Source organism: Ranitomeya imitator, chromosome 3 (assembly GCF_032444005.1).
Source record: "Ranitomeya imitator isolate aRanImi1 chromosome 3, aRanImi1.pri, whole genome shotgun sequence".
Lineage (NCBI taxonomy): Eukaryota > Metazoa > Chordata > Amphibia > Anura > Dendrobatidae > Ranitomeya > Ranitomeya imitator.
Window position 1 is genome coordinate 833,222,628 of NC_091284.1, and position 27,564 is coordinate 833,250,191.

At 45.4% G+C, this 27,564-nt stretch overlaps 1 protein-coding gene across 2 annotated transcripts in view; it reads right to left on the bottom strand.

The window, feature by feature from the left end:
- Nucleotides 1-27,564, bottom strand: part of ATG16L2 (autophagy related 16 like 2) — a 36,104-nt gene that overhangs the window by 7,510 nt on the left and 1,030 nt on the right. The window contains exons 2-13 of one of the 2 annotated variants that reach the window (XM_069759484.1): nt 26,032-26,128; nt 18,092-18,176; nt 17,890-17,963; nt 17,440-17,682; nt 15,204-15,269; nt 13,668-13,766; nt 5,242-5,304; nt 4,850-4,952; nt 4,520-4,625; nt 3,628-3,698; nt 3,068-3,136; nt 2,574-2,694 (exon numbers count right to left, since the gene is read on the bottom strand). In XM_069759484.1, coding sequence (XP_069615585.1) covers nt 2,574-2,694; nt 3,068-3,136; nt 3,628-3,698; nt 4,520-4,625; nt 4,850-4,952; nt 5,242-5,304; nt 13,668-13,766; nt 15,204-15,269; nt 17,440-17,682; nt 17,890-17,963; nt 18,092-18,176; nt 26,032-26,128 — 1,197 coding nt within the window. The remainder of the gene's footprint in view (nt 1-2,573; nt 2,695-3,067; nt 3,137-3,627; nt 3,699-4,519; nt 4,626-4,849; nt 4,953-5,241; nt 5,305-13,667; nt 13,767-15,203; nt 15,270-17,439; nt 17,683-17,889; nt 17,964-18,091; nt 18,177-26,031; nt 26,129-27,564) is intronic. The other variant, XM_069759485.1, reaches the window with a different exon arrangement.

Below are 27,564 nucleotides of genomic sequence, written 5' to 3' on the forward strand. Positions count from 1 at the left end.
GCTGGGTGCCGGATTATCGGAGGTGTCAGCATATGGGCATATAATGGAATACCGCTGGGTGCCGGATTATCGGAGGTGTCAGCATATGGGCATATAATGGAATACCGCAGGGTGCCGGATTATCAGAGGTGTCAGCATATGGGCATATAATGGAATACCGCTGGGTGCCGGATTATCGGAGGTGTGAGCATATGGGCATATAATGGAATACCGCTGGGTGCCGGATTATCGGAGGTGTGAGCATATGGCCATATAATGGAATACCTCTGGGTGCCGGATTATCGGAGGTGTCAGCATATGGGCATATAATGGAATACCGCTGGGTGCCGGATTATCAGAGGTGTCAGCATATGGGCATATAATGGAATACCGCTGGGTGCCGGATTATCGGAGGTGTGAGCATATGGCCATATAATGGAATACCTCTGGGTGCCGGATTATCAGAGGTGTCAGCATATGGGCATATAATGGAATACCGCTGGGTGCCGGATTATCAGAGGTGTCAGCATATGGGCATATAATGGAATACCGCTGGGTGCCGGATTATCAGAGGTGTCAGCATATGGGCATATAATGGAATACCGCTGGGTGCCGGATTATCAGAGGTGTCAGCATATGGGCATATAATGGAATACCTCTGGGTGCCGGATTATCAGAGGTGTCAGCATATGGGCATATAATGGAATACCGCTGGGTGCCGGATTATCGGAGGTGTGAGCATATGGCCATATAATGGAATACCGCAGGGTGCCGGATTATCAGAGGCGTCAGCATATGGGCATATAATGGAATACCGCTGGGTGCCGGATTATCGGAGGTGTGAGCATATGGCCATATAATGGAATACCGCTGGGTGCCGGATTATCAGAGGTGTCAGCATATGGGCATATAATGGAATACCGCTGGGTGCCGGATTATCAGAGGCGTCAGCATATGGGCATATAATGGAATACCGCAGGGTGCCGGATTATCAGAGGTGTCAGCATATGGGCATATAATGGAATACCGCAGGGTGCCGGATTATCAGAGGTGTCAGCATATGGGCATATAATGGAATACCTCTGGGTGCCGGATTATCAGAGGCGTCAGCATATGGGCATATAATGGAATACCGCAGGGTGCCGGATTATCAGAGGCGTCAGCATATGGGCATATAATGGAATACCGCAGGGTGCCGGATTATCAGAGGCGTCAGCATATGGGCATATAATGGAATACCGCAGGGTGCCGGATTATCGGAGGTGTCAGCATATGGGCATATAATGGAATACCGCTGGGTGCCGGATTATCGGAGGTGTGAGCATATGGGCATATAATGGAATACCTCTGGGTGCCGGATTATCAGAGGTGTGAGCATATGGGCATATAATGGAATACCGCTGGGTGCCGGATTATCAGAGGTGTCAGCATATGGGCATATAATGGAATACCGCTGGGTGCCGGATTATCGGAGGTGTCAGCATATGGGCATATAATGGAATACCGCTGGGTGCCGGATTATCGGAGGTGTCAGCATATGGGCATATAATGGAATACCGCTGGGTGCCGGATTATCAGAGGTGTCAGCATATGGGCATATAATGGAATACCGCTGGGTGCCGGATTATCAGAGGTGTGAGCATATGGGCATATAATGGAATACCGCTGGGTGCCGGATTATCAGAGGTGTCAGCATATGGGCATATAATGGAATACCGCTGGGTGCCGGATTATCGGAGGTGTCAGCATATGGGCATATAATGGAATACCGCTGGGTGCCGGATTATCGGAGGTGTCAGCATATGGGCATATAATGGAATACCGCTGGGTGCCGGATTATCAGAGGTGTCAGCATATGGGCATATAATGGAATACCGCTGGGTGCCGGATTATCAGAGGTGTCAGCATATGGGCATATAATGGAATACCGCTGGGTGCCGGATTATCAGAGGTGTCAGCATATGGGCATATAATGGAATACCGCTGGGTGCCGGATTATCGGAGGTGTCAGCATATGGGCATATAATGGAATACCGCTGGGTGCCGGATTATCAGAGGTGTCAGCATATGGGCATATAATGGAATACCGCTGGGTGCCGGATTATCAGAGGTGTCAGCATATGGGCATATAATGGAATACCGCTGGGTGCCGGATTATCAGAGGTGTCAGCATATGGGCATATAATGGAATACCTCTGGGTGCCGGATTATCGGAAGTCACCTGTGTATGTAACGTGATAGGGGCCGATACTACGGTGATTACGGGGATGCGGAGATCACTCACACGTGATGTCTGATGAGTGACTGGACGATCGGCCGCACCGTCTCACCCGTCCTCTGAATCAGGCGAAGCAATAAAGTAAAGAGGAAACTAAATATCAGCCGCACAGTGCACATCACAGACCAGCATGGGAGGAGTGACCAGGGTCCAGCCCACCCACAGGTATATTAGGTGGACTTCCCCTTTAAGGAATGAACACGGATCACGACGCTCTGAATACATTGTTTCTTCTGAGAATATTCCCTATGGGTCCACGTCCCCCGGGGGGCGCCAGCAGCTGCCCCCGAGCCCCCCGCAGTAAGGCGTCACCTACAGGCGGCTGCGTGCAGATCCCACTCCATGACGCTGCGGTCCATGCTGCTGGTGACCGCGCGGGACGTCGACATCTTGAACCTGGCGGCCGTCACCTTCCTCGTGTGACCGGTCATCTTCACCTGCAGATGAGGGGAGTCAGGTTCAATAACAGAGACCCCAAAATCATCTGCGTCCCCGAACCCCTGCTGCCTGTACACGAGGACGAGCGGCTCCAGACAACGACCGGGATCTCTGCTTGCTGTCAGGGAATGGAGACTTCACAGATCACATCATAGTCCTGAGAGACTGTGACATCTCTATGTAGACACGTTCCCTGCACCGATACATTGTACCAAAAAGTCAGCACAGCAAATATGTTCCTACTGCCATGTAGCAATAGCTGGGTGCAGCCCCAGACCCCCGGCTACAAGGTAGCAGCCCCCCGGATAACACGGTGATACCAGACAACTCACTGCACATAGACCGACAGAGCGGACGACAGAGCGGACGTACGCTGGATTTACTGCCCAGATTCCACAGATGAGCAGAGCCATCATACGAGGCGGCCAAGACCTGAGCACCCTGAAAAGAAAGGAAAAGGGGTCCGATAAGACCCTCGAAACTCATCACAGCAGCCGGGACTGAGGAAGCAACAGTCAGACAGGTGCATGGCTCTACTGCCACCTACAGGAGGAACGCAGAACTACAAGAACGTCCGACACCGGGAGCACCCCGACACTGGGGGCACCCCGACACTGGGGGCACCCCGACACTGGGAGCACCCCGACACTGGGAGCACCCCGACACTGGGAGCACCCCGACACTGGGAGCACCCCGACACTGGGAGCACCCCGACACTGGTCACTATCAGGCAGCCACCCCCTCAGCCCAGCCTGGACTGGCTGATAACAGAGAGTAATATGTCAATAGACAGGAGACTACAATCTATTACTCCCTGTTATCAGCCATTGCCGCAGGGCAGGTGAGTACAGTCAGGTTCTACAGCTTGGAACGGCTGATAACAGAGAGCAATTGTCTGCACTGATCAGCTCTCTATGACGTCACATACGCACCGAGGGGTCGAGTTCGATGCTGGTGATCCCCCCGTTACTTCCGTGTAACACCTGCCGGCACTGGAGCTGTCCTAGGAGGAAACAAAGGAGAAAATTAAATGAATGAAAAAAATGTCTAAAGGACGACAAATAAAAAGGAGCATTAACCCCCGGCCTGCCATGGAGGATGCTCATCCATTTATTGATGCACTTCCTCGGGAAGCTTTAGGTTAACCCTGTAGGTGACAGCTGGGACGAGGCACTGCCTCCACCACCCCCCCCCCCCAGCACATCTCCTCCACAGCACACCGAGCTAATACCAGGAAAGGGTTAACTGAACACCTGGACACATTGTATCTGACCGTCCCACAGGAAAGGGTTAAAGGAACGCCTGGATACATTATATCCGACCATCCCGCAGGAAAGGGTTAAAGGAACGCCTGGATACATTGTATCCGACCGTCCTGCAGGAAAGGGTTAAAGGAACGCCTGGATACATTGTATCTGACCGTCCCGCAGGAAAGGGTTAAGGGAACGCCTGGACACATTGTATCCGACCGTCCTGCAGGAAAAGGTTAAAGGAACGCCTGGATACATTGTATCTGACCGTCCCGCAGGAAAGGGTTAAGGGAACGCCTGGACACATTGTATCTGACCGTCCTGCAGGAAAAGGTTAAAGGAACGCCTGGATACATTGTATCTGACCGTCCCGCAGGAAAGGGTTAAGGGAACGCCTGGACACATTGTATCTGACCGTCCCACAGGAAAAGGTTAAAGGAACGCCTGGACACATTGTATCCGACCGTCCTGCAGGAAAGGGTTAAAGGAACGCCTGGACACATTGTATCTGACCGTCCCTCCTGCTGGTCCTCAGGGCAGACCTCAGGCTTTACTTTCCTCCCATGATCCTCACCTCCAACAATGTCCCAGATCTTCACCACCCGGTCGGCCCCTCCGGTGGCCACAATCCTGGAGTTTGGGCTAAACTTCACCGCATCAATTTCAGACTCATGAACTTCCTGAAATAAAAAAAAAAAAAATCAACAGGATAAACATCATTGATTGGCTGACCCTCACTCTTAAAGGGGTTTTGGCACAAGACAACCCCTTTAAGGAGGGAATAAACTAGCAGTGATACTCAGGAAGTAAATGGTTAATATTTAGATAAATCATCTTCATGAGAAGTAAGTGACCCCCTGAGTCTATATAGAGTATTCCATAAGTATACGGCTGGGGGTCTCACCTTGCTGCAGAGCGCTCTATTAGGTGGGCTGCAGAAGACGCAGACGGAGGAGGGGTGGTACCAGTCACTGTTCACACCACAATCATCCGGCCGCCTCCGAAGCCTAAGAAAAAAGATGCATTATAACCAATGAGAAGCCCACCACCAAAAAGAGGGAGAGACCACCAGAGACAACTGGACATGTTTACAAAGAATGAATATTTCACTGCAGAAAAATGTATAAAATGTCTCCAACTACAGAATGCCGAATATAGTGAGACCCCCCATAAGTCACAGCACGAGGATCTCTGATATCTGTGACCACCAACAACCTACACACAGATCAGTCATCTTACACGACTCGCTGCGGAGACCCCAGAAAATGCACAAATAGACCACTATACTATACTCACTCAAACAAGCTTCTTAATGTTTCCAAGACCCTCGAAGGACCTAAAGCAATCATAGACTGCGACCTGCAAGACAGAGCGAGACCGAGGAAGAGAATATACAGAATCCTCTATATACAGCAGTATATAGCAGTTATAGTACTGTACGTAGGGGCAGTATTATAGAAGTTATATTATTGTGCATAGGAGCAGTATTATAGCAGTTATATTCTTGTACATAGGGGCAGTATTAAAGTAGTTATATTCTTGTACACAGGAGAAGTATTATAGTAGTTATATTCTTGTACATAGGAGCAGTATTATAGTAGTTATATTCTTGTACATAGGAGCAGTATTATAGTAGTTATATTCTTGTACATAGGGGCAGTATTATAGTAGTTATATTCTTGTACATAGGGGCAGTATTAAAGTAGTTATATTCTTGTACATAGGGGCAGTATTAAAGTAGTTATATTCTTGTACATAGGAGCAGTATTATAGTAGTTATATTCTTGTACATAGGAGCAGTATTATAGTAGTTATATTCTTGTACATAGGGGCAGTATTATAGTAGTTATATTCTTGTACATAGGGGCAGTATTAAAGTAGTTATATTCTTGTACACAGGAGAAGTATTATAGTAGTTATATTCTTGTACATAGGAGCAGTATTATAGTAGTTATATTCTTGTACATAGGGGCAGTATTATAGTAGTTATATTCTTGTACATAGGGGCAGTATTATAGTAGTTATATTCTTGTACATAGGAGCAGTATTATAGTAGTTATATTCTTGTACATAGGGGCAGTATTATAGTAGTTATATTCTTGTACATAGGGGCAGTATTAAAGTAGTTATATTCTTGTACATAGGGGCAGTATTAAAGTAGTTATATTCTTGTACACAGGAGAAGTATTATAGTAGTTATATTCTTGTACATAGGAGCAGTATTATAGTAGTTATATTCTTGTACGTAGGAGCAGTATTATAGAAGTTATATTATTGTATATAGGAGCAGTATTATAGTAGTTATATTCTTGTACATAGGGGGCAGTATTATAGTAGTTATATTCTTGTACATAGGAGCAGTATTATAGTAGTTATATTCTTGTACATAGGGGGCAGTATTATAGTAGTTATATTCTTGTACATAGGGGCAGTATTAAAGTAGTTATATTCTTGTACATAGGAGCAGTATTATAGTAGTTATATTCTTGTACATAGAGGACAGTATTATAGTAGTTATATTCTTGTACATAGGGGTAGTATTATAGTAGTTATATTCTTGTACATAGGAGCAGTATTATAGTAGTTATATTCTTGTACATAGGGGCAGTATTAAAGTAGTTATATTCTTGTACATAGGGGCAGTATTAAAGTAGTTATATTCTTGTACACAGGAGAAGTATTATAGTAGTTATATTCTTGTACATAGGAGCAGTATTATAGTAGTTATATTCTTGTACGTAGGAGCAGTATTATAGAAGTTATATTATTGTATATAGGAGCAGTATTATAGTAGTTACATTCTTGTACATAGGGGGCAGTATTATAGTAGTTATATTCTTGTACATAGGAGCAGTATTATAGTAGTTATATTCTTGTACATAGGGGGCAGTATTATAGTAGTTATATTCTTGTACATAGGGGCAGTATTAAAGTAGTTATATTCTTGTACATAGGAGCAGTATTATAGTAGTTATATTCTTGTACATAGAGGACAGTATTATAGTAGTTATATTCTTGTACATAGGGGTAGTATTATAGTAGTTATATTCTATTACATAGGGGCAGTATTATAGTAGTTATATTCTTGTACATAGGGGCAGTATTAAAGTAGTTATATTCTTGTACATAGGAGCAGTATTATAGTAGTTATATTCTTGTACATAGAGGACAGTATTATAGTAGTTATATTCTTGTACATAGGGGTAGTATTATAGTAGTTATATTCTTGTACATAGGAGCAGTATTATAGTAGTTATATTCTTGTACATAGGGGCAGTATTATAGTAGTTATATTCTTGTACATAGGAGCAGTATTATAGTAGTTATATTCTTGTACATAGGGGCAGTATTAAAGTAGTTATATTCTTGTACATAGGGGCAGTATTAAAGTAGTTATATTCTTGTACACAGGAGAAGTATTATAGTAGTTATATTCTTGTACATAGGAGCAGTATTATAGTAGTTATATTCTTGTACGTAGGAGCAGTATTATAGAAGTTATATTATTGTATATAGGAGCAGTATTATAGTAGTTACATTCTTGTACATAGGGGGCAGTATTATAGTAGTTATATTCTTGTACATAGGAGCAGTATTATAGTAGTTATATTCTTGTACATAGGGGGCAGTATTATAGTAGTTATATTCTTGTACATAGGGGCAGTATTAAAGTAGTTATATTCTTGTACATAGGAGCAGTATTATAGTAGTTATATTCTTGTACATAGAGGACAGTATTATAGTAGTTATATTCTTGTACATAGGGGTAGTATTATAGTAGTTATATTCTATTACATAGGGGCAGTATTATAGTAGTTATATTCTTGTACATAGGGGCAGTATTAAAGTAGTTATATTCTTGTACACAGGAGAAGTATTATAGTAGTTATATTATCGTATATAGGAGCAGTATTATAGTAGTTATATTCTTGTACGTAGGAGCAGTATTATAGAAGTTATATTATTGTATATAGGAGCAGTATTATAGTAGTTATATTCTTGTACATAGGGGGCAGTATTATAGTAGTTATATTCTTGTACATAGGAGCAGTATTATAGTAGTTATATTCTTGTACATAGAGGGCAGTATTATAGTAGTTATATTCTTGTACATAGGGGCAGTATTAAAGTAGTTATATTCTTGTACACAGGAGCAGTATTATAGTAGTTATATTCTTGTACATAGGAGCAGTATTATAGAAGTTATATTATTGTATATAGGAGCAGTATTATAGTAGTTATATTCTTGTACGTAGGAGCAGTATTATAGAAGTTATATTATTGTACATAGGAGCAGTATTATAGTAGTTATATTCTTGTACATAGGAGCAGTATTATAGTAGTTATATTCTTGTACATAGGGGGCAGTATTATAGTAGTTATATTCTTGTACATAGGGACAGTATTATAGTAGTTATATTCTTGTACATAGGGGCAGTATTATAGTAGTTATATTCTTGTACATAGGAGGCAGTATTATAGTAGTTATATTCTTGTACATAGGGGCAGTATTATATAGGAGCAGTATTATAGTAGCTATATTCTTGTACATAGGGGCAGTATTATAGTAGTTATATTCTTGTACATAGGAGCAGTATTATAGTAGTTATATTCTTGTAGATAGGGGCAGTATTATAGTAGTTATATTCTTGTACATAGGAGCAGTATTATAGTAGTTATATTCTTGTACATAGGGGCAGTATTATAGTAGTTATATTCTTGTACATAGGGGCAGTATTATAGTAGTTATTTTCTTGTACATAGGGGCAGTATTATAGTAGTTATATTATTGTATATAGGAGCAGTATTATAGTAGTTATATTCTTGTACATAGGGGGCAGTATTATAGTAGTTATATTCTTGTACATAGGGGGCAGTATTATAGTAGTTATATTCTTGTACATAGGAGCAGTATTATAGTAGTTATATTCTTGTACATAGGGGGCAGTATTATAGTAGTTATATTCTTGTACATAGGGGCAGTATTATAGTAGTTATATTCTTGTACATAGGGGCAGTATTATAGTAGTTATATTCTTGTACATAGGAGGCAGTATTATAGTAGTTATATTCTTGTACATAGGGGCAGTATTATATAGGAGCAGTATTATAGTAGCTATATTCTTGTACATAGGGGCAGTATTATAGCAGTTATATTCTTGTACATAGGAGCAGTATTATAGTAGTTATATTCTTGTAGATAGGAGCAGTATTATAGTAGCTATATTCTTGTACATAGGGGCAGTATTATAGTAGTTATATTCTTGTACATAGGAGCAGTATTATAGTAGTTATATTCTTGTACATAGGGGCAGTATTATAGTAGTTATATTCTTGTACATAGGGGCAGTATTATAGAAGTTATATTATTGTATATAGGAGCAGTATTATAGTAGTTATATTCTTGTACATAGGGGGCAGTATTATAGTAGTTATATTCTTGTACATAGGAGCAGTATTATAGTAGTTATATTCTTGTACATAGGGGCAGTATTATAGTAGTTATTTTCTTGTACATAGGGGCAGTATTATAGAAGTTATATTATTGTATATAGGAGCAGTATTATAGTAGTTATATTCTTGTACATAGGGGGCAGTATTATAGTAGTTATATTCTTGTACATAGGAGCAGTATTATAGTAGTTATATTCTTGTACATAGGGGGCAGTATTATAGTAGTTATATTCTTGTACATAGGGGCAGTATTATAGTAGTTATATTCTTGTACATAGGGGCAGTATTATAGTAGTTATATTCTTGTACATAGGGGCAGTATTATAGTAGTTATATTCTTGTACATAGGGGTAGTATTATAGTAGTTATATTCTATTACATAGGGGCAGTATTATAGTAGTTATATTCTTGTACATAGGGGCAGTATTATATAGGAGCAGTATTATAGTAGCTATATTCTTGTACATAGGGGCAGTATTATAGTAGTTATATTCTTGTACATAGGAGCAGTATTATAGTAGTTATATTCTTGTAGATAGGAGCAGTATTATAGTAGCTATATTCTTGCACATAGGGGCAGTATTATAGTAGTTATATTCTTGTACATAGGATCAGTATTATAGTAGTTATATTCTTGTACATAGGGGCAGTATTATAGTAGTTATTTTCTCGTACATAGGGGCAGTATTATAGTAGTTATATTCTCGTGCATAGGGAGCAGTATTATAGTAGTTATATTCTCGTACATAGGAACAGTATTATAGTAGTTATATTCTAGTACATAGAGGACAGTATTATAGTAGTTATATTCTTGCACATAGGGGCAGTATTATAGTAGTTATATTCTTGTACACAGAGCAGTATTATAGTAGTTATATTCTAGTACATAGAGGACAGTATTATAGTAGTTATATTCTTGTACATAGCGGCAGTATTATAGTAGTTATATTCTTGTACATGGGAGCAGTATTATAGTAGTTATATTCTTGTACATAAGGGCAGTATTATAGTAGTTATATTCTTGTACATAGGGGCAGTATTATAGTAGTTATATTCTCGTACATAGGGGCAGTATTATAGTAGTTATATTCTCGTACATAGGGAGCAGTATTATAGTAGTTATATTCTCATACATAGGAACAGTATTATAGTAGTTATATTCTTGCACATAGGGGTAGTATTATAGTAGTTATATTCTTGCACATAGGGGCAGTATTATATTAGTTATATTCTTGTACACAGAGCAGTATTATAGTAGCTATATTCTTGTACATAGGGGCAGTATTATAGTAGTTATATTCTTGTACATAGGGGCAGTATTATAGTAGTTATATTCTTGTACATAGGGGCAGTATTATAGTAGTTATATTCTTGTATATAGGAGCAGTATTATAGTAGTTATATTCTTGTACATAGGGGCAGTATTATAGTAGTTATATTCTTGTATATAGGAGCAGTATTATAGTAGTTATATTCTTGTATATAGGAGCAGTATTATAGTAGTTATATTCTTGTACATAGGAGCAGTATTATAGTAGTTATATTCTTGTACATAGGGGCAGTATTATAGTAGTTATATTCTTGTACATAGGAGCAGTATTATAGTAGTTATATTCTTGTACATAGGGGCAGTATTATAGTAGCTATATTCTTGTACATAGGGGCAGTATTATAGTAGTTATATTCTTGTACATAGGAGCAGTATTATAGTAGCTATATTCTTGTACATAGGGGCAGTATTATAGTAGTTATATTCTTGTACATAGGAGCAGTATTATAGTAGTTCTATTCTTGTACATAGGGGCAGTATTATAGTAGTTATATTCTTGTACATAGGAGCAGTATTATAGTAGTTCTATTCTTGTACATAGGAGCAGTATTATAGTAGTTATATTCTTGTACATAGGAGCAGTATTATAGTAGTTATATTCTTGTACATAGGGGCAGTATTATAGTAGTTATATTCTTGTACATAGGAGCAGTATTATAGTAGTTATATTCTTGTACATAGGAGCAGTATTATAGTAGTTATATTCTTGTATGTACATAGGGGCAGTATTATAGTAGCTATATTCTTGTACATAGGAGCAGTATTATAGTAGCTATATTCTTGTACATAGGGGCAGTATTATAGTAGTTATATTCTTGTACATAGGAGCAGTATTATAGTAGCTATATTCTTGTACATAGGGGCAGTATTATAGTAGTTATATTCTTGTACATAGGGGCAGTATTATAGTAGTTATATTCTTGTACATAGAGCAGTATTATAGTAGCTATATTCTTGTACATAGGAGCAGTATTATAGTAGTTATATTCTTGTACATAGGGGCAGTATTATAGTAGCTATATTCTTGTACATAGGGGCAGTATTATAGTAGCTATATTCTTGTACATGGGGCAGTATTATAGTAGTTATATTCTTGTACATAGGAGCAGTATTATAGTAGCTATATTCTTGTACATAGGGGCAGTATTATAGTAGTTATATTCTTGTAGATAGGAGCAGTATTATAGTAGTTATATTCTTGTAGATAGGAGCAGTATTATAGTAGCTATATTCTTGTACATAGGGGCAGTATTATAGTAGTTATATTCTTGTACATAGGAGCAGTATTATAGTAGTTATATTCTAGTACATAGGGGCAGTATTATAGTGGTTATATTCTTGTACATAGGAGCAGTATTATAGTAGTTATATTCTTGTACATAGGAGCAGTATTATAGTAGTTATATTCTTGTATATAGGGGCAGTATTATAGTAGTTATATTCTTGTAGATAGGAGCAGTATTATAGTAGCTATATTCTTGTACATAGGGGCAGTATTATAGTAGTTATATTCTTGTACATAGGGGCAGTATTATAGTAGTTATATTCTAGTACATAGGGGCAGTATTATAGTAGTTATATTCTTGTACATAGGAGCAGTATTATAGTAGTTTTAGTCTTGTACATAGGAGCAGTATTATAGTAGTTATATTCTTGTAGATAGGAGCAGTATTATAGTAGCTATATTCTTGTACATAGGGGCAGTATTATAGTAGTTATATTCTTGTCCATAGGGGCAGTATTATAGTAGTTATATTCTTGTACATAGGAGCAGTATTATAGTAGTTATATTCTTGTACATAGGGGCAGTATTATAGTAGTTATATTCTTGTACATAGGGGCAGTATTATAGTAGTTATATTCTTGTACATAGGGGCAATATTATAGTAGTTATATTCTTGTACATAGGGGCAGTATTATAGTAGTTATATTCTTGTACATAGGGGCAGTATTATAGTAGTTATATTCTTGTACATAGGGGCAGTATTATAGTAGTTATATTCTTGTACATAGGGGCTGTATTATAGTAGTTATATTCTTGTACCTGGGAGCAGTATTATAGTAGTTATATTCTTGTACATAGGGGCAGTATTATAGTAGTTATATTCTTGTACATAGGGGCAGTATTATAGTAGTTATATTCTAGTACATAGGGGCAGTATTATAGTAGTTACGTATATTCTTGTACATAGGGGCAGTATTATAGTAGTTATATTCTTGTACATAGGAGCAGTATTATAGTAGTTATATTCTTGTACATAGGGGCAGTATTATAGTAGTTATATTCTTGTACATAGGGGCAGTATTATAGTAGTTATATTCTTGTACATAGGGGCAGTATTATAGTAGTTATATTCTAGTACATAGGGGCAGTATTATAGTAGTTATATTCTTGTACATAGGAGCAGTATTATAGTAGTTATATTCTTGTACATAGGGGCAGTATTATAGTAGTTATATTCTTGTACATAGGGGCAGTATTATAGTAGTTATATTCTTGTACATAGGGGCAGTATTATAGTAGTTATATTCTTGTACATAGGGGCAGTATTATAGTAGTTATATTCTTGTACATAGGGGCAGTATTATAGTAGTTATATTCTTGTACATAGGGGCAGTATTATAGTAGTTATATTCTAGTACATAGGGGCAGTATTATAGTAGTTATATTCTTGTACATAGGAGCAGTATTATAGTAGTTATAGTCTTGTACATTGGAGCAGTATTATAGTAGTTATATTCTAGTACATAGGAGCAGTATTATAGTAGTTATATTCTTGTACATAGGGGCAGTATTATAGTAGTTATATTCTTGTACATAGGAGCAGTATTATAGTAGTTATATTCTTGCACATAGGAGCAGTATTATAGTAGTTATATTCTAGTACATAGGGGCAGTATTATAGTTGTTATATTTGTTTTTTCGCTCTTTGCTCACCTGGATTTCTTTGGTGCTGGTTTCTCCATTTTATGGCCCTCGGTCATCTCCAGACTTTTAGAGTCATGCCCATCTGTGTTTCGCCAGCTACTGAAATCCCTAGGACCAGACACAGATGTAAGTATCCGCCTGTGATATACGGTCGGTCTCACTCCATCAGTCGTGTGATCGGTGAGCAGCTTGTTGTCTCTTTTAGGATTAGACATTAATTTTTGACGATTAACTAGAAGAAACTTCCAGAATGATCTGATGTTGGGGCCTCCGGCACTGATGGTTGGGCTCCCACAATATGACCCCTGACTACGGTCCCCGGGTTGTCAGTCAGACCTTTTCATTAATTGAGGGGGTGGGGAAGTTTATTCTACAATCACAGGTCACAGAAAACCCATCGGGCAGTAATGTAAATCTCCAATATTCGGGCATTACAGCTGCACCGTAGGACGAGTCTGAAAACCGAGGCCGGATAACAGTGCGACCATATGGATAGGAGGATGGTCAACACCGCCAGAAAGGTCTGCGGGGAGCGGCCGGCCGCTAATCTGCCAGGAAAGCCATCAGAAACATTCAGTGCACACCGCAACCTGTCCTGACCCGTTGTAGACCCTGTATTATCCTCCAGTCACCTCCAGAGCTGCGGTCACTATTCTGATGGATGTCACCCAGTTTCTGTTAGCAGCCTTAAGATCCTGCCAGGCAGGCATTATGGATGCAGCTTTGGATGTGACTGGAGTACATGGTCTTGTTTTTATGTTTTCTTTTCTTGTTGTTAGTGACATTTTGTTTCATCGCAATGTACTAAAAAAGAGGAAAAAACTTTAAGTTCTGTAAAAAAAAAACCCTGTGATTGTGCTGTTGGGTTTTGTGGTGTTTGTGATCTGTGTGTGGTGACCGCCATTCTCCGGGTACAGGGTGGGGGGTGCGCCATTCTCCAGATACGGGGGTGGTGGCGGGGGGGGGGGGGGGAAGGGGTGTTCCATTCTCCGGGTACAGGGGGGGCGCCATTCTCCAGGTACGGGGGGGGGGGGGGGTTGGAATTCTCTGGGTAGAGGGGGGGGGGGGGGGTGGGGGGGTGCCATTCTCCAAGTACGAGGGCCGCCATTCTCCGGGTCCATTACCGGGGTCCTCGCACTTCACTTCTTTCTCCTTCATTTGTTCTGCGCTGATCAGGTCAAAGAATTGAAATGCAGAAAAGATAAACAACGTTCATTCTATTCTATTCTTTTTAAAGGGACAAAGACGAGAATCTAAGGTTTATATTTCTCTCTTTTTGTTGCCCTTCGGGGGCTGGATCCTGCGATTCTCTGACAAATCACAGACCGGACCCCTATGGAGGCGCCGAAGAGCCGGACTGCGCTCACACTGCACAGCTCTGACCATGGCATCTAAGTGGTTATCCAGCAGAGATCAGAGCGGCCCCCGTCGCTGCCGGCGGTGAATCTGAGCCGCTCCACAATCATCCACAGGTCGGGAAAGGGTTAAAGAGCAGGAAAGGAGAAGAAGGACGGGGGAAGATTCGGGGCCGGTGGCGGCACTCACCCCTCGGCGCTGAGCGTCTTGCAGAGCGCGGTCCTCACCATGCGGGAAAACATCTCCCCCCTCCGCCTGCAAAAAAGACCAGGATGTGATAAGTGGAGAGCACGGGGGTCCGGGAGCGGGGGGGACGGTACTGGATGTGGAGCACTGGGTTCCAGGAGCGGGGGGACAGTACTGGATGTGGTGCACGGGGGTCCCGGAGCGGGGGGGACGGTACTGGATGTGGAGCACTGGGGTCCCAGAGCGGGGGGACGGTACTGGATGTGGTGCACGGGGGTCCCGGAGCGGGGGGGACGGTACTGGATGTGGTGCACGGGGGTCCCGGAGCGGGGGGGACGGTACTGGATGTGGTGCACGGGGGTCCGGGAGCGGGGGGGACGGTACTGGATGTGGTGCACGGGGGTCCGGGAGCGGGGGGACGGTACTGGATGTGGTGCACGGGGGTCCCGGAGCGGGGGGGACGGTACTGGATGTGGAGCACTGGGTTCCGGGAGCGGGGGAACGGTACTGGATGTGGAGCACTGGGTTCCAGGAGCGGGGGGACAGTACTGGATGTGGTGCACGGGGGTCCCGGAGCGGGGGGACGGTACTGGATGTGGAGCACTGGGGTCCCGGAGCGGGGGGACGGTACTGGATGTGGTGCACGGGGGTCCCGGAGCGGGGGAACGGTACTGGATGTGGTGCACGGGGGTCCCGGAGCGGGGGGGACGGTACTGGATGTGGTGCACGGGGGTCCGGGAGCGGGGGGGACGGTACTGGATGTGGTGCACGGGGGTCCGGGAGCGGGGGGACGGTACTGGATGTGGTGCACGGGGGTCCCGGAGCGGGGGGGACGGTACTGGATGTGGAGCACTGGGTTCCGGGAGCGGGGGAACGGTACTGGATGTGGTGCACGGGGGTCCCGGAGCGGGGGGGACGGTACTGGATGTGGTGCACGGGGGTCCGGGAGCGGGGGGGGACGGTACTGGATGTGGTGCACGGGGGTCCCGGAGCGGGGGGGACGATACTGGATGTGGTGCACGGGGGTCCGGGAGCGGGGGAACGGTACTGGATGTGGAGCACTGGGTTCCGGGAGCGGGGGAACGGTACTGGATGTGGTGCACGGGGGTCCCGGAGCGGGGGGGACGGTACTGGATGTGGTGCACGGGGGTCTCGGAGCGGGGGGACGGTACTGGATGTGGAGCACTGGGTTCCGGGAGCGGGGGAACGGTACTGGATGTGGTGCACGGGGGTCCCGGAGCGGGGGGGACGGTACTGGATGTGGTGCACGGGGGTCCGGGAGCGGGGGGGACGGTACTGGATGTGGTGCACGGGGGTCCGGGAGCGGGGGGGACGGTACTGGATGTGGTGCACGGGGGTCCCGGAGCGGGGGGGACGATACTGGATGTGGTGCACGGGGGTCCGGGAGCGGGGGAACGGTACTGGATGTGGAGCACTGGGGTCCCGGAGCGGGGGGACGGTACTGGATGTGGTACATGGGGGTCCCGGAGCGGGGGGACGGTACTGGATGTGGAGCACTGGGTTCCAGGAGCGGGGGGACGGTACTGGATGTGGTGCACGGGGGTCCCGGAGCGGGGGGGACGATACTGGATGTGGTGAACGGGGGTCCGGGAGCGGGGGAACGGTACTGGATGTGGAGCACTGGGGTCCCGGAGCGGGGGGACGGTACTGGATGTGGTACATGGGGGTCCCGGAGCGGGGGGACGGTACTGGATGTGGAGCACTGGGTTCCAGGAGCGGGGGGACGGTACTGGATGTGGAGCACTGGGTTCCAGGAGCGGGGGGATGGTACTGGATGTGGAGCACTGGGTTCCAGGAGCGGGGGGACGGTACTGCATGTGGTGCACGGGGGTCCCGGAGTGGGGGTCCGGTACTGGATGTGGTGCAGGGGGGTCCCGGAGTGGGGGGACGGTACTGGATGTGGTGCACGGGGGTCCCGGAGCGGGGGGACGGTACTGCATGTGGTGCACGGGGGTCCCGGAGTGGGGGTCCGGTACTGGATGTGGTGCAGGGGGGTCCCGGAGTGGGGGGACGATACTGCATGTGGTGCACTGGGGTCCCGGAGCGGGGGGACGGTACTGCATGTGGTGCACGGGGGTCCGGGAGCGGGGGGACGGTACTACATGTGGTGCACAGGGGTCCCGGAGCGGGGGAAGATACTGGAGGTGGTGCACTGGGGTCCCGGAGCGGGGGGACGGTACTGGAGGTGGTGCACTGGGGTCCCCCGCCCGCTCCGCACCTCTCGTTGACGTTGTTCTGCCGTTCCGCCTCCAGCGCTTTCTTCTTGGTCAGTTCCTCTAGGAGCTCCCGCCCCTGCTCCTCCGCGATATGCAGCCGCCCCTCCACAAGGCGGCGCCGCGCCAGCAGCCGGTCATAGTCCTCCTTCACGTCAGCGTTGGCGCACAACATCTGGGCCACCGCACTCTCCAGGCGCTGACACTGCCGCCCGTGATCCTCCGCCAGGGCCGACAGGAAGGAGACGCTGCAGAGAGAGAAGAGCTAAGAAAGGCCGACACCGGGGACGGGCAACAGAGAGAAGAGCAGCAGTGTAAAGCACGGAGGAGACTGGGGGGGGGAACATGCCGGACCCTCAGACCAAAGGAATCTCTGCTCAGGGTTGTGCTGTAATATTAATAATACTAATAATAATAGAGCAGCGCTGCAGTGTAAAGCATGGCGACGGCCGCACCTGCTCCTCTGCTGCCTCAGCTCCTCGTCCCTCCTCTGCGCCTCCTTCTTCAGCTCGCAGGCTTGAAAGGCCAACTGTAAAGACAAGACGATCACAGAGTAATGGAGGGCCGCGGTGCCGGAGTATCGGAGAGACCAGAGTATCAGAATATCCATCATATACAAGAGGGCGGAGCCTCAGTCCCAGAGGCCGCAGCACTCACCTCCCCGTTATAGGCCCGCAGCTCCGCGATCTGTACAGTGGGAGGAGCCTCCGACCCCGCGGTACACAGCGACCCCGCCGGCACCCTGCAGTACCAACACAGAACACCAGGGGGTGAGATACACAGCTCAGCAGTATCACACAGGAGAGGATTAGATACACGGCTCAGCAGTATCACACAGGAGAGGATTAGATACACAGCTCAGCAGTATCACACAGGAGAGGATTAGATACACAGCTCAGCAGTATCACACAGGAGAGGATTAGATACACGGCTCAGCAGTATCACACAGGAGAGGATTAGATACACAGCTCAGCAGTATCACACAGGAGAGGATTAGATACACGGCTCAGCAGTATCACACAGGAGAGGATTAGATACACAGCTCAGCAGACAGTATCACACAGGAGAGGATTAGATACACGGCTCAGCAGACAGTATCACACAAGAGAGGATTAGATACACGGCTCAGCAGACAGTATCACACAGGAGAGGATTAGATACACGGCTCAGCAGACAGTATCACACAGGAGAGGATTAGATACACGGCTCAGCAGACAGTATCTCACAGGATAGGATTAGATACACAGCTCAGCAGACAGTATCTCACAGGATAGGATTAGATACACGGCTCAGCAGACAGTATCACACAGGAGAGGATTAGATACACAGCTCAGCAGTCAGTATCACACAGGATAGGATTAGATACACAGCTCAGCAGACAGTATCACACAGGATAGGATTAGATACATGGCTCAGCAGACAGTATCACACAGGATAGGATTAGATACACTGCTCAGCAGTATCACACAGGATAGGATTAGATACACAGCTCAGCAGTCAGTATCACACAGGAGAGGATTAGATACACAGCTCAGCAGTCAGTATCACACAGGAGAGGATTAGATACACGGCTCAGCAGACAGTATCACACAGGAGAGGATTAGATACACAGCTCAGCAGACAGTATCACACAGGATAGGATTAGATACACGGCTCAGCAGTATCACACAGGATAGGATTAGATACACAGCTCAGCAGACAGTATCACACAGGAGAGGATTAGATACATGGCTCAGCAGACAGTATCACACAGGATAGGATTAGATACACTGCTCAGCAGTATCACACAGGATAGGATTAGATACACAGCTCAGCAGTATCACACAGGATAGGATTAGATACACAGCTCAGCAGTCAGTATCACACAGGAGAGGATTAGATACACAGCTCAGCAGTCAGTATCACACAGGATAGGATTAGATACACAGCTCAGCAGACAGTATCACACAGGAGAGGATTAGATACACGGCTCAGCAGACAGTATCACACAGGAGAGGATTAGATACACAGCTCAGCAGACAGTATCACACAGGAGAGGATTAGATACACAGCTCAGCAGACAGTATCACACAGGAGAGGATTAGATACACAGCTCAGCAGACAGTATCACACAGGAGAGGATTAGAACACAGCTCAGCAGACAGTATCACACAGGATAGGATTAGATACACTGCTCAGCAGTATCACACAGGATAGGATTAGATACACTGCTCAGCAGTATCACACAGGATAGGATTAGATACACAGCTCAGCAGTCAGTATCACACAGGAGAGGATTAGATACACAGCTCAGCAGTCAGTATCACACAGGAGAGGATTAGATACACGGCTCAGCAGTCAGCATCACACAGGATAGGATTAGATACACGGCTCAGCAGACAGTATCACACAGGAGAGGATTAGATACACGGCTCAGCAGTCAGTATCACACAGGATAGGATTAGATACACTGCTCAGCAGTATCACACAGGATAGGATTAGATACACAGCTCAGCAGTCAGTATCACACAGGAGAGGATTAGATACACAGCTCAGCAGTCAGCATCACACAGGATAGGATTAGATACACGGCTCAGCAGTCAGCATCACACAGGAGAGGATTAGATACACGGCTCAGCAGACAGTATCACACAGGATAGGATTAGATACACGGCTCAGCAGTCAGTATCACACAGGATAGGATTAGATACACAGCTCAGCAGTCAGTATCACACAGGAGAGGATTAGATACACAGCTCAGCAGTCAGTATCACACAGGAGAGGATTAGATACACGGCTCAGCAGTCAGTATCACACAGGATAGGATTAGATACACGGCTCAGCAGACAGTATCACACAGGATAGGATTAGATACACGGCTCAGCAGACAGTATCACACAGGATAGGATTAGAACACAGCTCAGCAGACAGTATCACACAGGAGAGGATTAGATACACGGCTCAGCAGTATCACACAGGATAGGATTAGATACACGGCTCAGCAGACAGTATCACACAGGAGAGGATTAGATACATGGCTCAGCAGACAGTATCACACAGGATAGGATTAGATACACAGCTCAGCAGTATCACACAGGATAGGATTAGATACACAGCTCAGCAGTCAGTATCACACAGGAGAGGATTAGATACACAGCTCAGCAGTCAGTATCACACAGGAGAGGATTAGATACACAGCTCAGCAGACAGTATCACACAGGAGATGATTAGATACACAGCTCAGCAGACAGTATCACACAGGAGAGGATTAGAACACAGCTCAGCAGACAGTATCACACAGGATAGGATTAGATACACTGCTCAGCAGTATCACACAGGATAGGATTAGATACACGGCTCAGCAGACAGTATCACACAGGAGAGGATTAGATACATGGCTCAGCAGACAGTATCACACAGGATAGGATTAGATACACAGCTCAGCAGACAGTATCACACAGGAGAGGATTAGATACACGGCTCAGCAGACAGTATCACACAGGAGAGGATTAGATACACAGCTCAGCAGACAGTATCACACAGGAGATGATTAGATACACAGCTCAGCAGACAGTATCACACAGGAGAGGATTAGAACACAGCTCAGCAGACAGTATCACACAGGATAGGATTAGATACACTGCTCAGCAGTATCACACAGGATAGGATTAGATACACGGCTCAGCAGACAGTATCACACAGGAGAGGATTAGATACATGGCTCAGCAGACAGTATCACACAGGATAGGATTAGATACACTGCTCAGCAGTATCACACAGGATAGGATTAGATACACAGCTCAGCAGTATCACACAGGATAGGATTAGATACACAGCTCAGCAGTCAGTATCACACAGGAGAGGATTAGATACACAGCTCAGCAGTCAGTATCACACAGGAGAGGATTAGATACACAGCTCAGCAGACAGTATCACACAGGAGAGGATTAGATACACGGCTCAGCAGACAGTATCACACAGGAGAGGATTAGATACACAGCTCAGCAGACAGTATCACACAGGAGAGGATTAGATACACAGCTCAGCAGACAGTATCACACAGGAGAGGATTAGATACACAGCTCAGCAGACAGTATCACACAGGATAGGATTAGATACACGGCTCAGCAGTATCACACAGGATAGGATTAGATACACGGCTCAGCAGACAGTATCACACAGGATAGGATTAGATACACTGCTCAGCAGTATCACACAGGATAGGATTAGATACACTGCTCAGCAGTATCACACAGGATAGGATTAGATACACAGCTCAGCAGTCAGTATCACACAGGAGAGGATTAGATACACAGCTCAGCAGTCAGTATCACACAGGAGAGGATTAGATACACGGCTCAGCAGACAGTATCACACAGGAGAGGATTAGATACACGGCTCAGCAGTCAGCATCACACAGGATAGGATTAGATACACGGCTCAGCAGACAGTATCACACAGGAGAGGATTAGATACACGGCTCAGCAGTCAGTATCGCACAGGATAGGATTAGATACACTGCTCAGCAGTATCACACAGGATAGGATTAGATACACTGCTCAGCAGTATCACACAGGATAGGATTAGATACACAGCTCAGCAGTCAGTATCACACAGGAGAGGATTAGATACACAGCTCAGCAGTCAGTATCACACAGGAGAGGATTAGATACACGGCTCAGCAGACAGTATCACACAGCAGAGGATTAGATACACAGCTCAGCAGTCAGCATCACACAGGATAGGATTAGATACACGGCTCAGCAGTCAGTATTACACAGGATAGGATTAGATACACGGCTCAGCAGACAGTATCACACAGGATAGGATTAGATACACGGCTCAGCAGTCAGTATCACACAGGAGAGGATTAGATACACAGCTCAGCAGTCAGTATCACACAGGAGAGGATTAGATACACAGCTCAGCAGTCAGTATCACACAGGAGAGGATTAGATACACGGCTCAGCAGTCAGTATTACACAGGATAGGATTAGATACACGGCTCAGCAGACAGTATCACACAGGATAGGATTAGATACACGGCTCAGCAGTCAGTATCACACAGGAGAGGATTAGATACACAGCTCAGCAGTCAGCATCACACAGGATAGGATTAGATACACGGCTCAGCAGTCAGTATCACACAGGATAGGATTAGATACACGGCTCAGCAGACAGTATCACACAGGATAGGATTAGATACACGGCTCAGCAGTCAGTATCACACAGGAGAGGATTAGATACACAGCTCAGCAGTCAGTATCACACAGGAGAGGATTAGATACACAGCTCAGCAGTCAGTATCACACAGGAGAGGATTAGATACACGGCTCAGCAGTCAGTATCACACAGGAGAGGATTAGATACACAGCTCAGCAGTCAGTATCACACAGGAGAGGATTAGATACACAGCTCAGCAGTCAGTATCACACAGGAGAGGATTAGATACACAGCTCAGCAGTCAGTATCACACAGGAGAGGATTAGATACACGGCTCAGCAGTCAGCATCACACAGGATAGGATTAGATACACGGCTCAGCAGTCAGTATCACACAGGATAGGATTAGATACACGGCTCAGCAGACAGTATCACACAGGATAGGATTAGATACACGGCTCAGCAGTCAGTATCACACAGGAGAGGATTAGATACACAGCTCAGCAGACAGTATCACACAGGAGAGGATTAGATACACAGCTCAGCAGACAGTTTCACACAGGATAGGATTAGAACACAGCTCAGCAGACAGTATCACACAGGAGAGGATTAGATACACGGCTCAGCAGTCAGTATCACACAGGAGAGGATTAGAACACAGCTCAGCAGACAATATCACACAGGATAGGATTAGATACACGGCTCAGCAGTATCACACAGGATAGGATTAGATACACGGCTCAGCAGACAGTATCACACAGGAGATGATTAGATACACAGCTCAGCAGACAGTATCACACAGGAGAGGATTAGAACACAGCTCAGCAGACAGTATCACACAGGATAGGATTAGATACACGGCTCAGCAGTATCACACAGGAGAGGATTAGATACATGGCTCAGCAGACAGTATCACACAGGATAGGATTAGATACACTGCTCAGCAGTATCACACAGGATAGGATTAGATACACTGCTCAGCAGTATCACACAGGATAGGATTAGATACACAGCTCAGCAGTCAGTATCACACAGGAGAGGATTAGATACACAGCTCAGCAGTCAGTATCACACAGGAGAGGATTAGATACACGGCTCAGCAGTCAGCATCACACAGGATAGGATTAGATACACGGCTCAGCAGTCAGTATCACACAGGAGAGGATTAGATACACGGCTCAGCAGACAGTATCACACAGGATTAGATACACGGCTCAGCAGACAGTATCACACAGGATAGGATTAGATACACGGCTCAGCAGTATCACACAGGATAGGATTAGATACACGGCTCAGCAGACAGTATCACACAGGAGAGGATTAGATACATGGCTCAGCAGACAGTATCACACAGGATAGGATTAGATACACTGCTCCGCAGTATCACACAGGATAGGATTAGATACACAGCTCAGCAGACAGTATCACACAGAATAGGATTAGATACACGGCTCAGCAGTCAGTATCACACAGGAGAGGATTAGATACACGGCTCAGCAGTCAGTATCACACAGGAGAGGATCAGATACACGGCTCAGCAGACAGTATCACACAGGATAGGATTAGATACACGGTTCAGCAGTCAGTATCACACAGAATAGGATTAGATACACGGCTCAGCAGTCAGTATCACACAGGATAGGATTAGATACACGGCTCAGCAGACAGTATCACACAGGATAGGATTAGATACACGGTTCAGCAGTCAGTATCACACAGAATAGGATTAGATACACGGCTCAGCAGTCAGTATCACACAGGAGAGGATTAGATACACGGCTCAGCAGTCAGTATCACACAGAATAGGATTAGATACACGGCTCAGCAGTCAGTATCACACAGGATAGGATTAGATGCACGGCTCAGCAAACAGTATCACACAGGATAGGATTAGATGCACGGCTCAGCAAACAGTATCACACAGGATAGGATTAGATGCACGGCTCAGTCAGTATCACACAGAATAGGATTAGATACACGGCTCAGCAGTCAGTATCACACAGAATAGGATTAGATACACGGCTCAGCAGACAGTATCACACAGGAGAGGATTAGATACACGGCTCAGCAGTCAGTATCACACAGGATAGGATTAGATACAGGGCTCAGCAAACAGTATCACACAGGATAGGATTAGATACACAGCTCAGCAGTCAGTATCACACAGGATAGGATTAGATGCACGGCTCAGCAGTCAGTATCACACAGAATAAGATTAGATACACGGCTCAGCAGTCAGTATCACACAGGAGAGGATTAGATACACGGCTCAGCAGACAGTATCACACAGCATAGGATTAGATACACGGATCAGCAGACAGTATCACACAGGAGAGGATTAGATACACGGCTCAGCAGACAGTATCACACAGGATTAGATACACGGCTCAGCAGACAGTATCACACAGGATAGGATTAGATACACAACTCAGAAGTCAGTATCACACAGGATTAGATACACGGCTCAGCAGACAGTATCACATAGGATTAGATACACGGCTCAGCTGTCAGTATCACATAGGATTAGATACACGGCTCAGCAGACAGTATCACACAGGATTAGATACACGGCTCAGCAGACAGTATCACATAGGATTAGATACACGGCTCAGCTGTCAGTATCACATAGGATTAGATACACGGCTCAGCAGACAGTATCACATAGGATAGGATTAGATACACGGCTCAGCAGTCAGTATCACACAGGATTAGATACACGGCTCAGCAGACAGTATCATACAGGATAGGATTAGATACACGGCTCAGCAGACAGTATCATACAGGATAGGATTAGATACACGGCTCAGCAGTCAGTATCACACAGGATTAGATACACGGCTCAGCAGACAGTATCACATAGGATTAGATACACGGCTCAGCTGTCAGTATCACATAGGATTAGATACACGGCTCAGCTGTCAGTATCACATAGGATTAGATACACGGCTCAGCTGTCAGTATCACATAGGATTAGATCACGGCTCAGCAGACAGTATCACATAGGATTAGATACATGGCTCAGCAGTCAGTATCACACAGGATTAGATACACGGCTCAGCAGACAGTATCACATAGGATTAGATACACGGCTCAGCAGTCAGTATCACACAGGATTAGATACACGGCTCAGCAGACAGTATCATACAGGATAGGATTAGATACACGGCTCAGCAGTCAGTATCACACAGGATTAGATACACGGCTCAGCAGTCAGTATCACACAGGATAGGATTAGATACACGGCTCAGCAGACAGTATCATACAGGAGAGGATTAGATACACGGCTCAGCAGTCAGTATCACACAGGATTAGATACACGGCTCAGCAGACAGTATCACACAGGATTAGATACACGGCTCAGCAGACAGTATCACATAGGATTAGATACACGGCTCAGCAGACAGTATCACATAGGATTAGATACACTGTCTCGGTCCCCGCAGACCCTCCGCTCACCCTGCAGCATGGCGGCCGGCCGGTAATATCATGGGGTCAGTCTGGATCTTCTCAGTCAGATCCTTCAGGAACACGGATTTCTCCAGAAGTTTATTGTCTGGAAAAAAAATCATCAGATCAGAGAATATCGGAGCGGAGACCCCCGAATGAGGGCAGGAGAGGTCTGGGGGGAGTGAAGGCCGCACACAACACACCTGCCAATCTGACAACCCACAAGATGGTGGCGAGACCCCTGGGCTGAGCCATAGACTCCGGCATACCCCCATAATGTACCATAACGAGTGATTGGGGAGACCTCCGGAGCTGCGATCATCCACGGACCCCCCGCCCCACTCAGCTGCCAAAATGACAGAAGTTCAAGGCCAGAAACAAACACTGAGCAAAACTGCAGCGGGGGAGGGGCGTCCAGAATACAGGGATCACAATGGGGCAGGAGAAGCGCAGACAGGAGCCCACACAGGACGAGGCGACGAGCTGTGCTACTGGGGGGCGCAGAAGCCCACCCCGCCCTGCACGGAGCCGGGGAAATCTCCGGTCCAACCGCCGGCTACACTCATCTCATACACAACAGGCACATCCAGAGCAGCATTCAGAATTCTGCTGTCAATCACACTACAGAGTAACACATGCACTGTACAGCAGGGGGCAGCAGAGAGCACAAGAGCATCAAGGAAAGCAGCAGAATAGTGAGCGCAGCTCTGGAGGTGACTGGAGGATAAGACACAATGTAACAGCAGAATAGTAAGCGCAGCTCTGGAGGTGACTAGAAGATAATACATGATGTAACAGCAGAATAGTGTGCGCAGCTCTGAAAGTGACTGGAGGATAAGACACGATGTAAAAGCAGAATAGTGAGTGCAGCTCCTGGAGGTGACTGGAGGATAACACACGACGTAACAGTAGAATAGTGAGTGCAGCTCTGGAGGTGACTGGAGGATAAGACAGGATGTAAAAGCAGAATAGTGAGTGCAGCTCCTGGAGGTGACTGGAGGATAACACACGACGTAACAACAGAATAGTGAGCGCAGCTCTGGAGGTGACTGGAGGATAAGACACGATGTAACAGCAGAATAGTGAGTGCAGCTCTGGAGGTGACTGGAGGATAAGACACGATGTAACAGCAGAGTAGTGAGTGCAGCTCTGGAGGTGACTGGAGGATAAGAGACGATGTAACAGCAGAGTAGTGAGTGCAGCTCTGGAGGTGACTGGAGGATAAGACACGATGTAACAGCAGAGTAGTGAATGCAGCTCTGGAGGTGACTGGAGGATAAGACACCATGTAAGAGCAGTATAGTAACCGCAGCTCTGGAGGTGACTGGAGGATAAGACACCATGTAACAGCAGATTAATGAGTGCAGCTCTGGAGGTGACTGGAGGATAAGAGACGATGTAACAGCAGAGTAGTGAGTGCAGCTCTGGAGGTGACTGGAGCATAAGAGACGATGTAACAGCAGAATAGTGAGTGCAGCTCTGGAGGTGACTGGAGGATAAGAGACGATGTAACAGCAGAGTAGTGAGTGCAGCTCTGGAGGT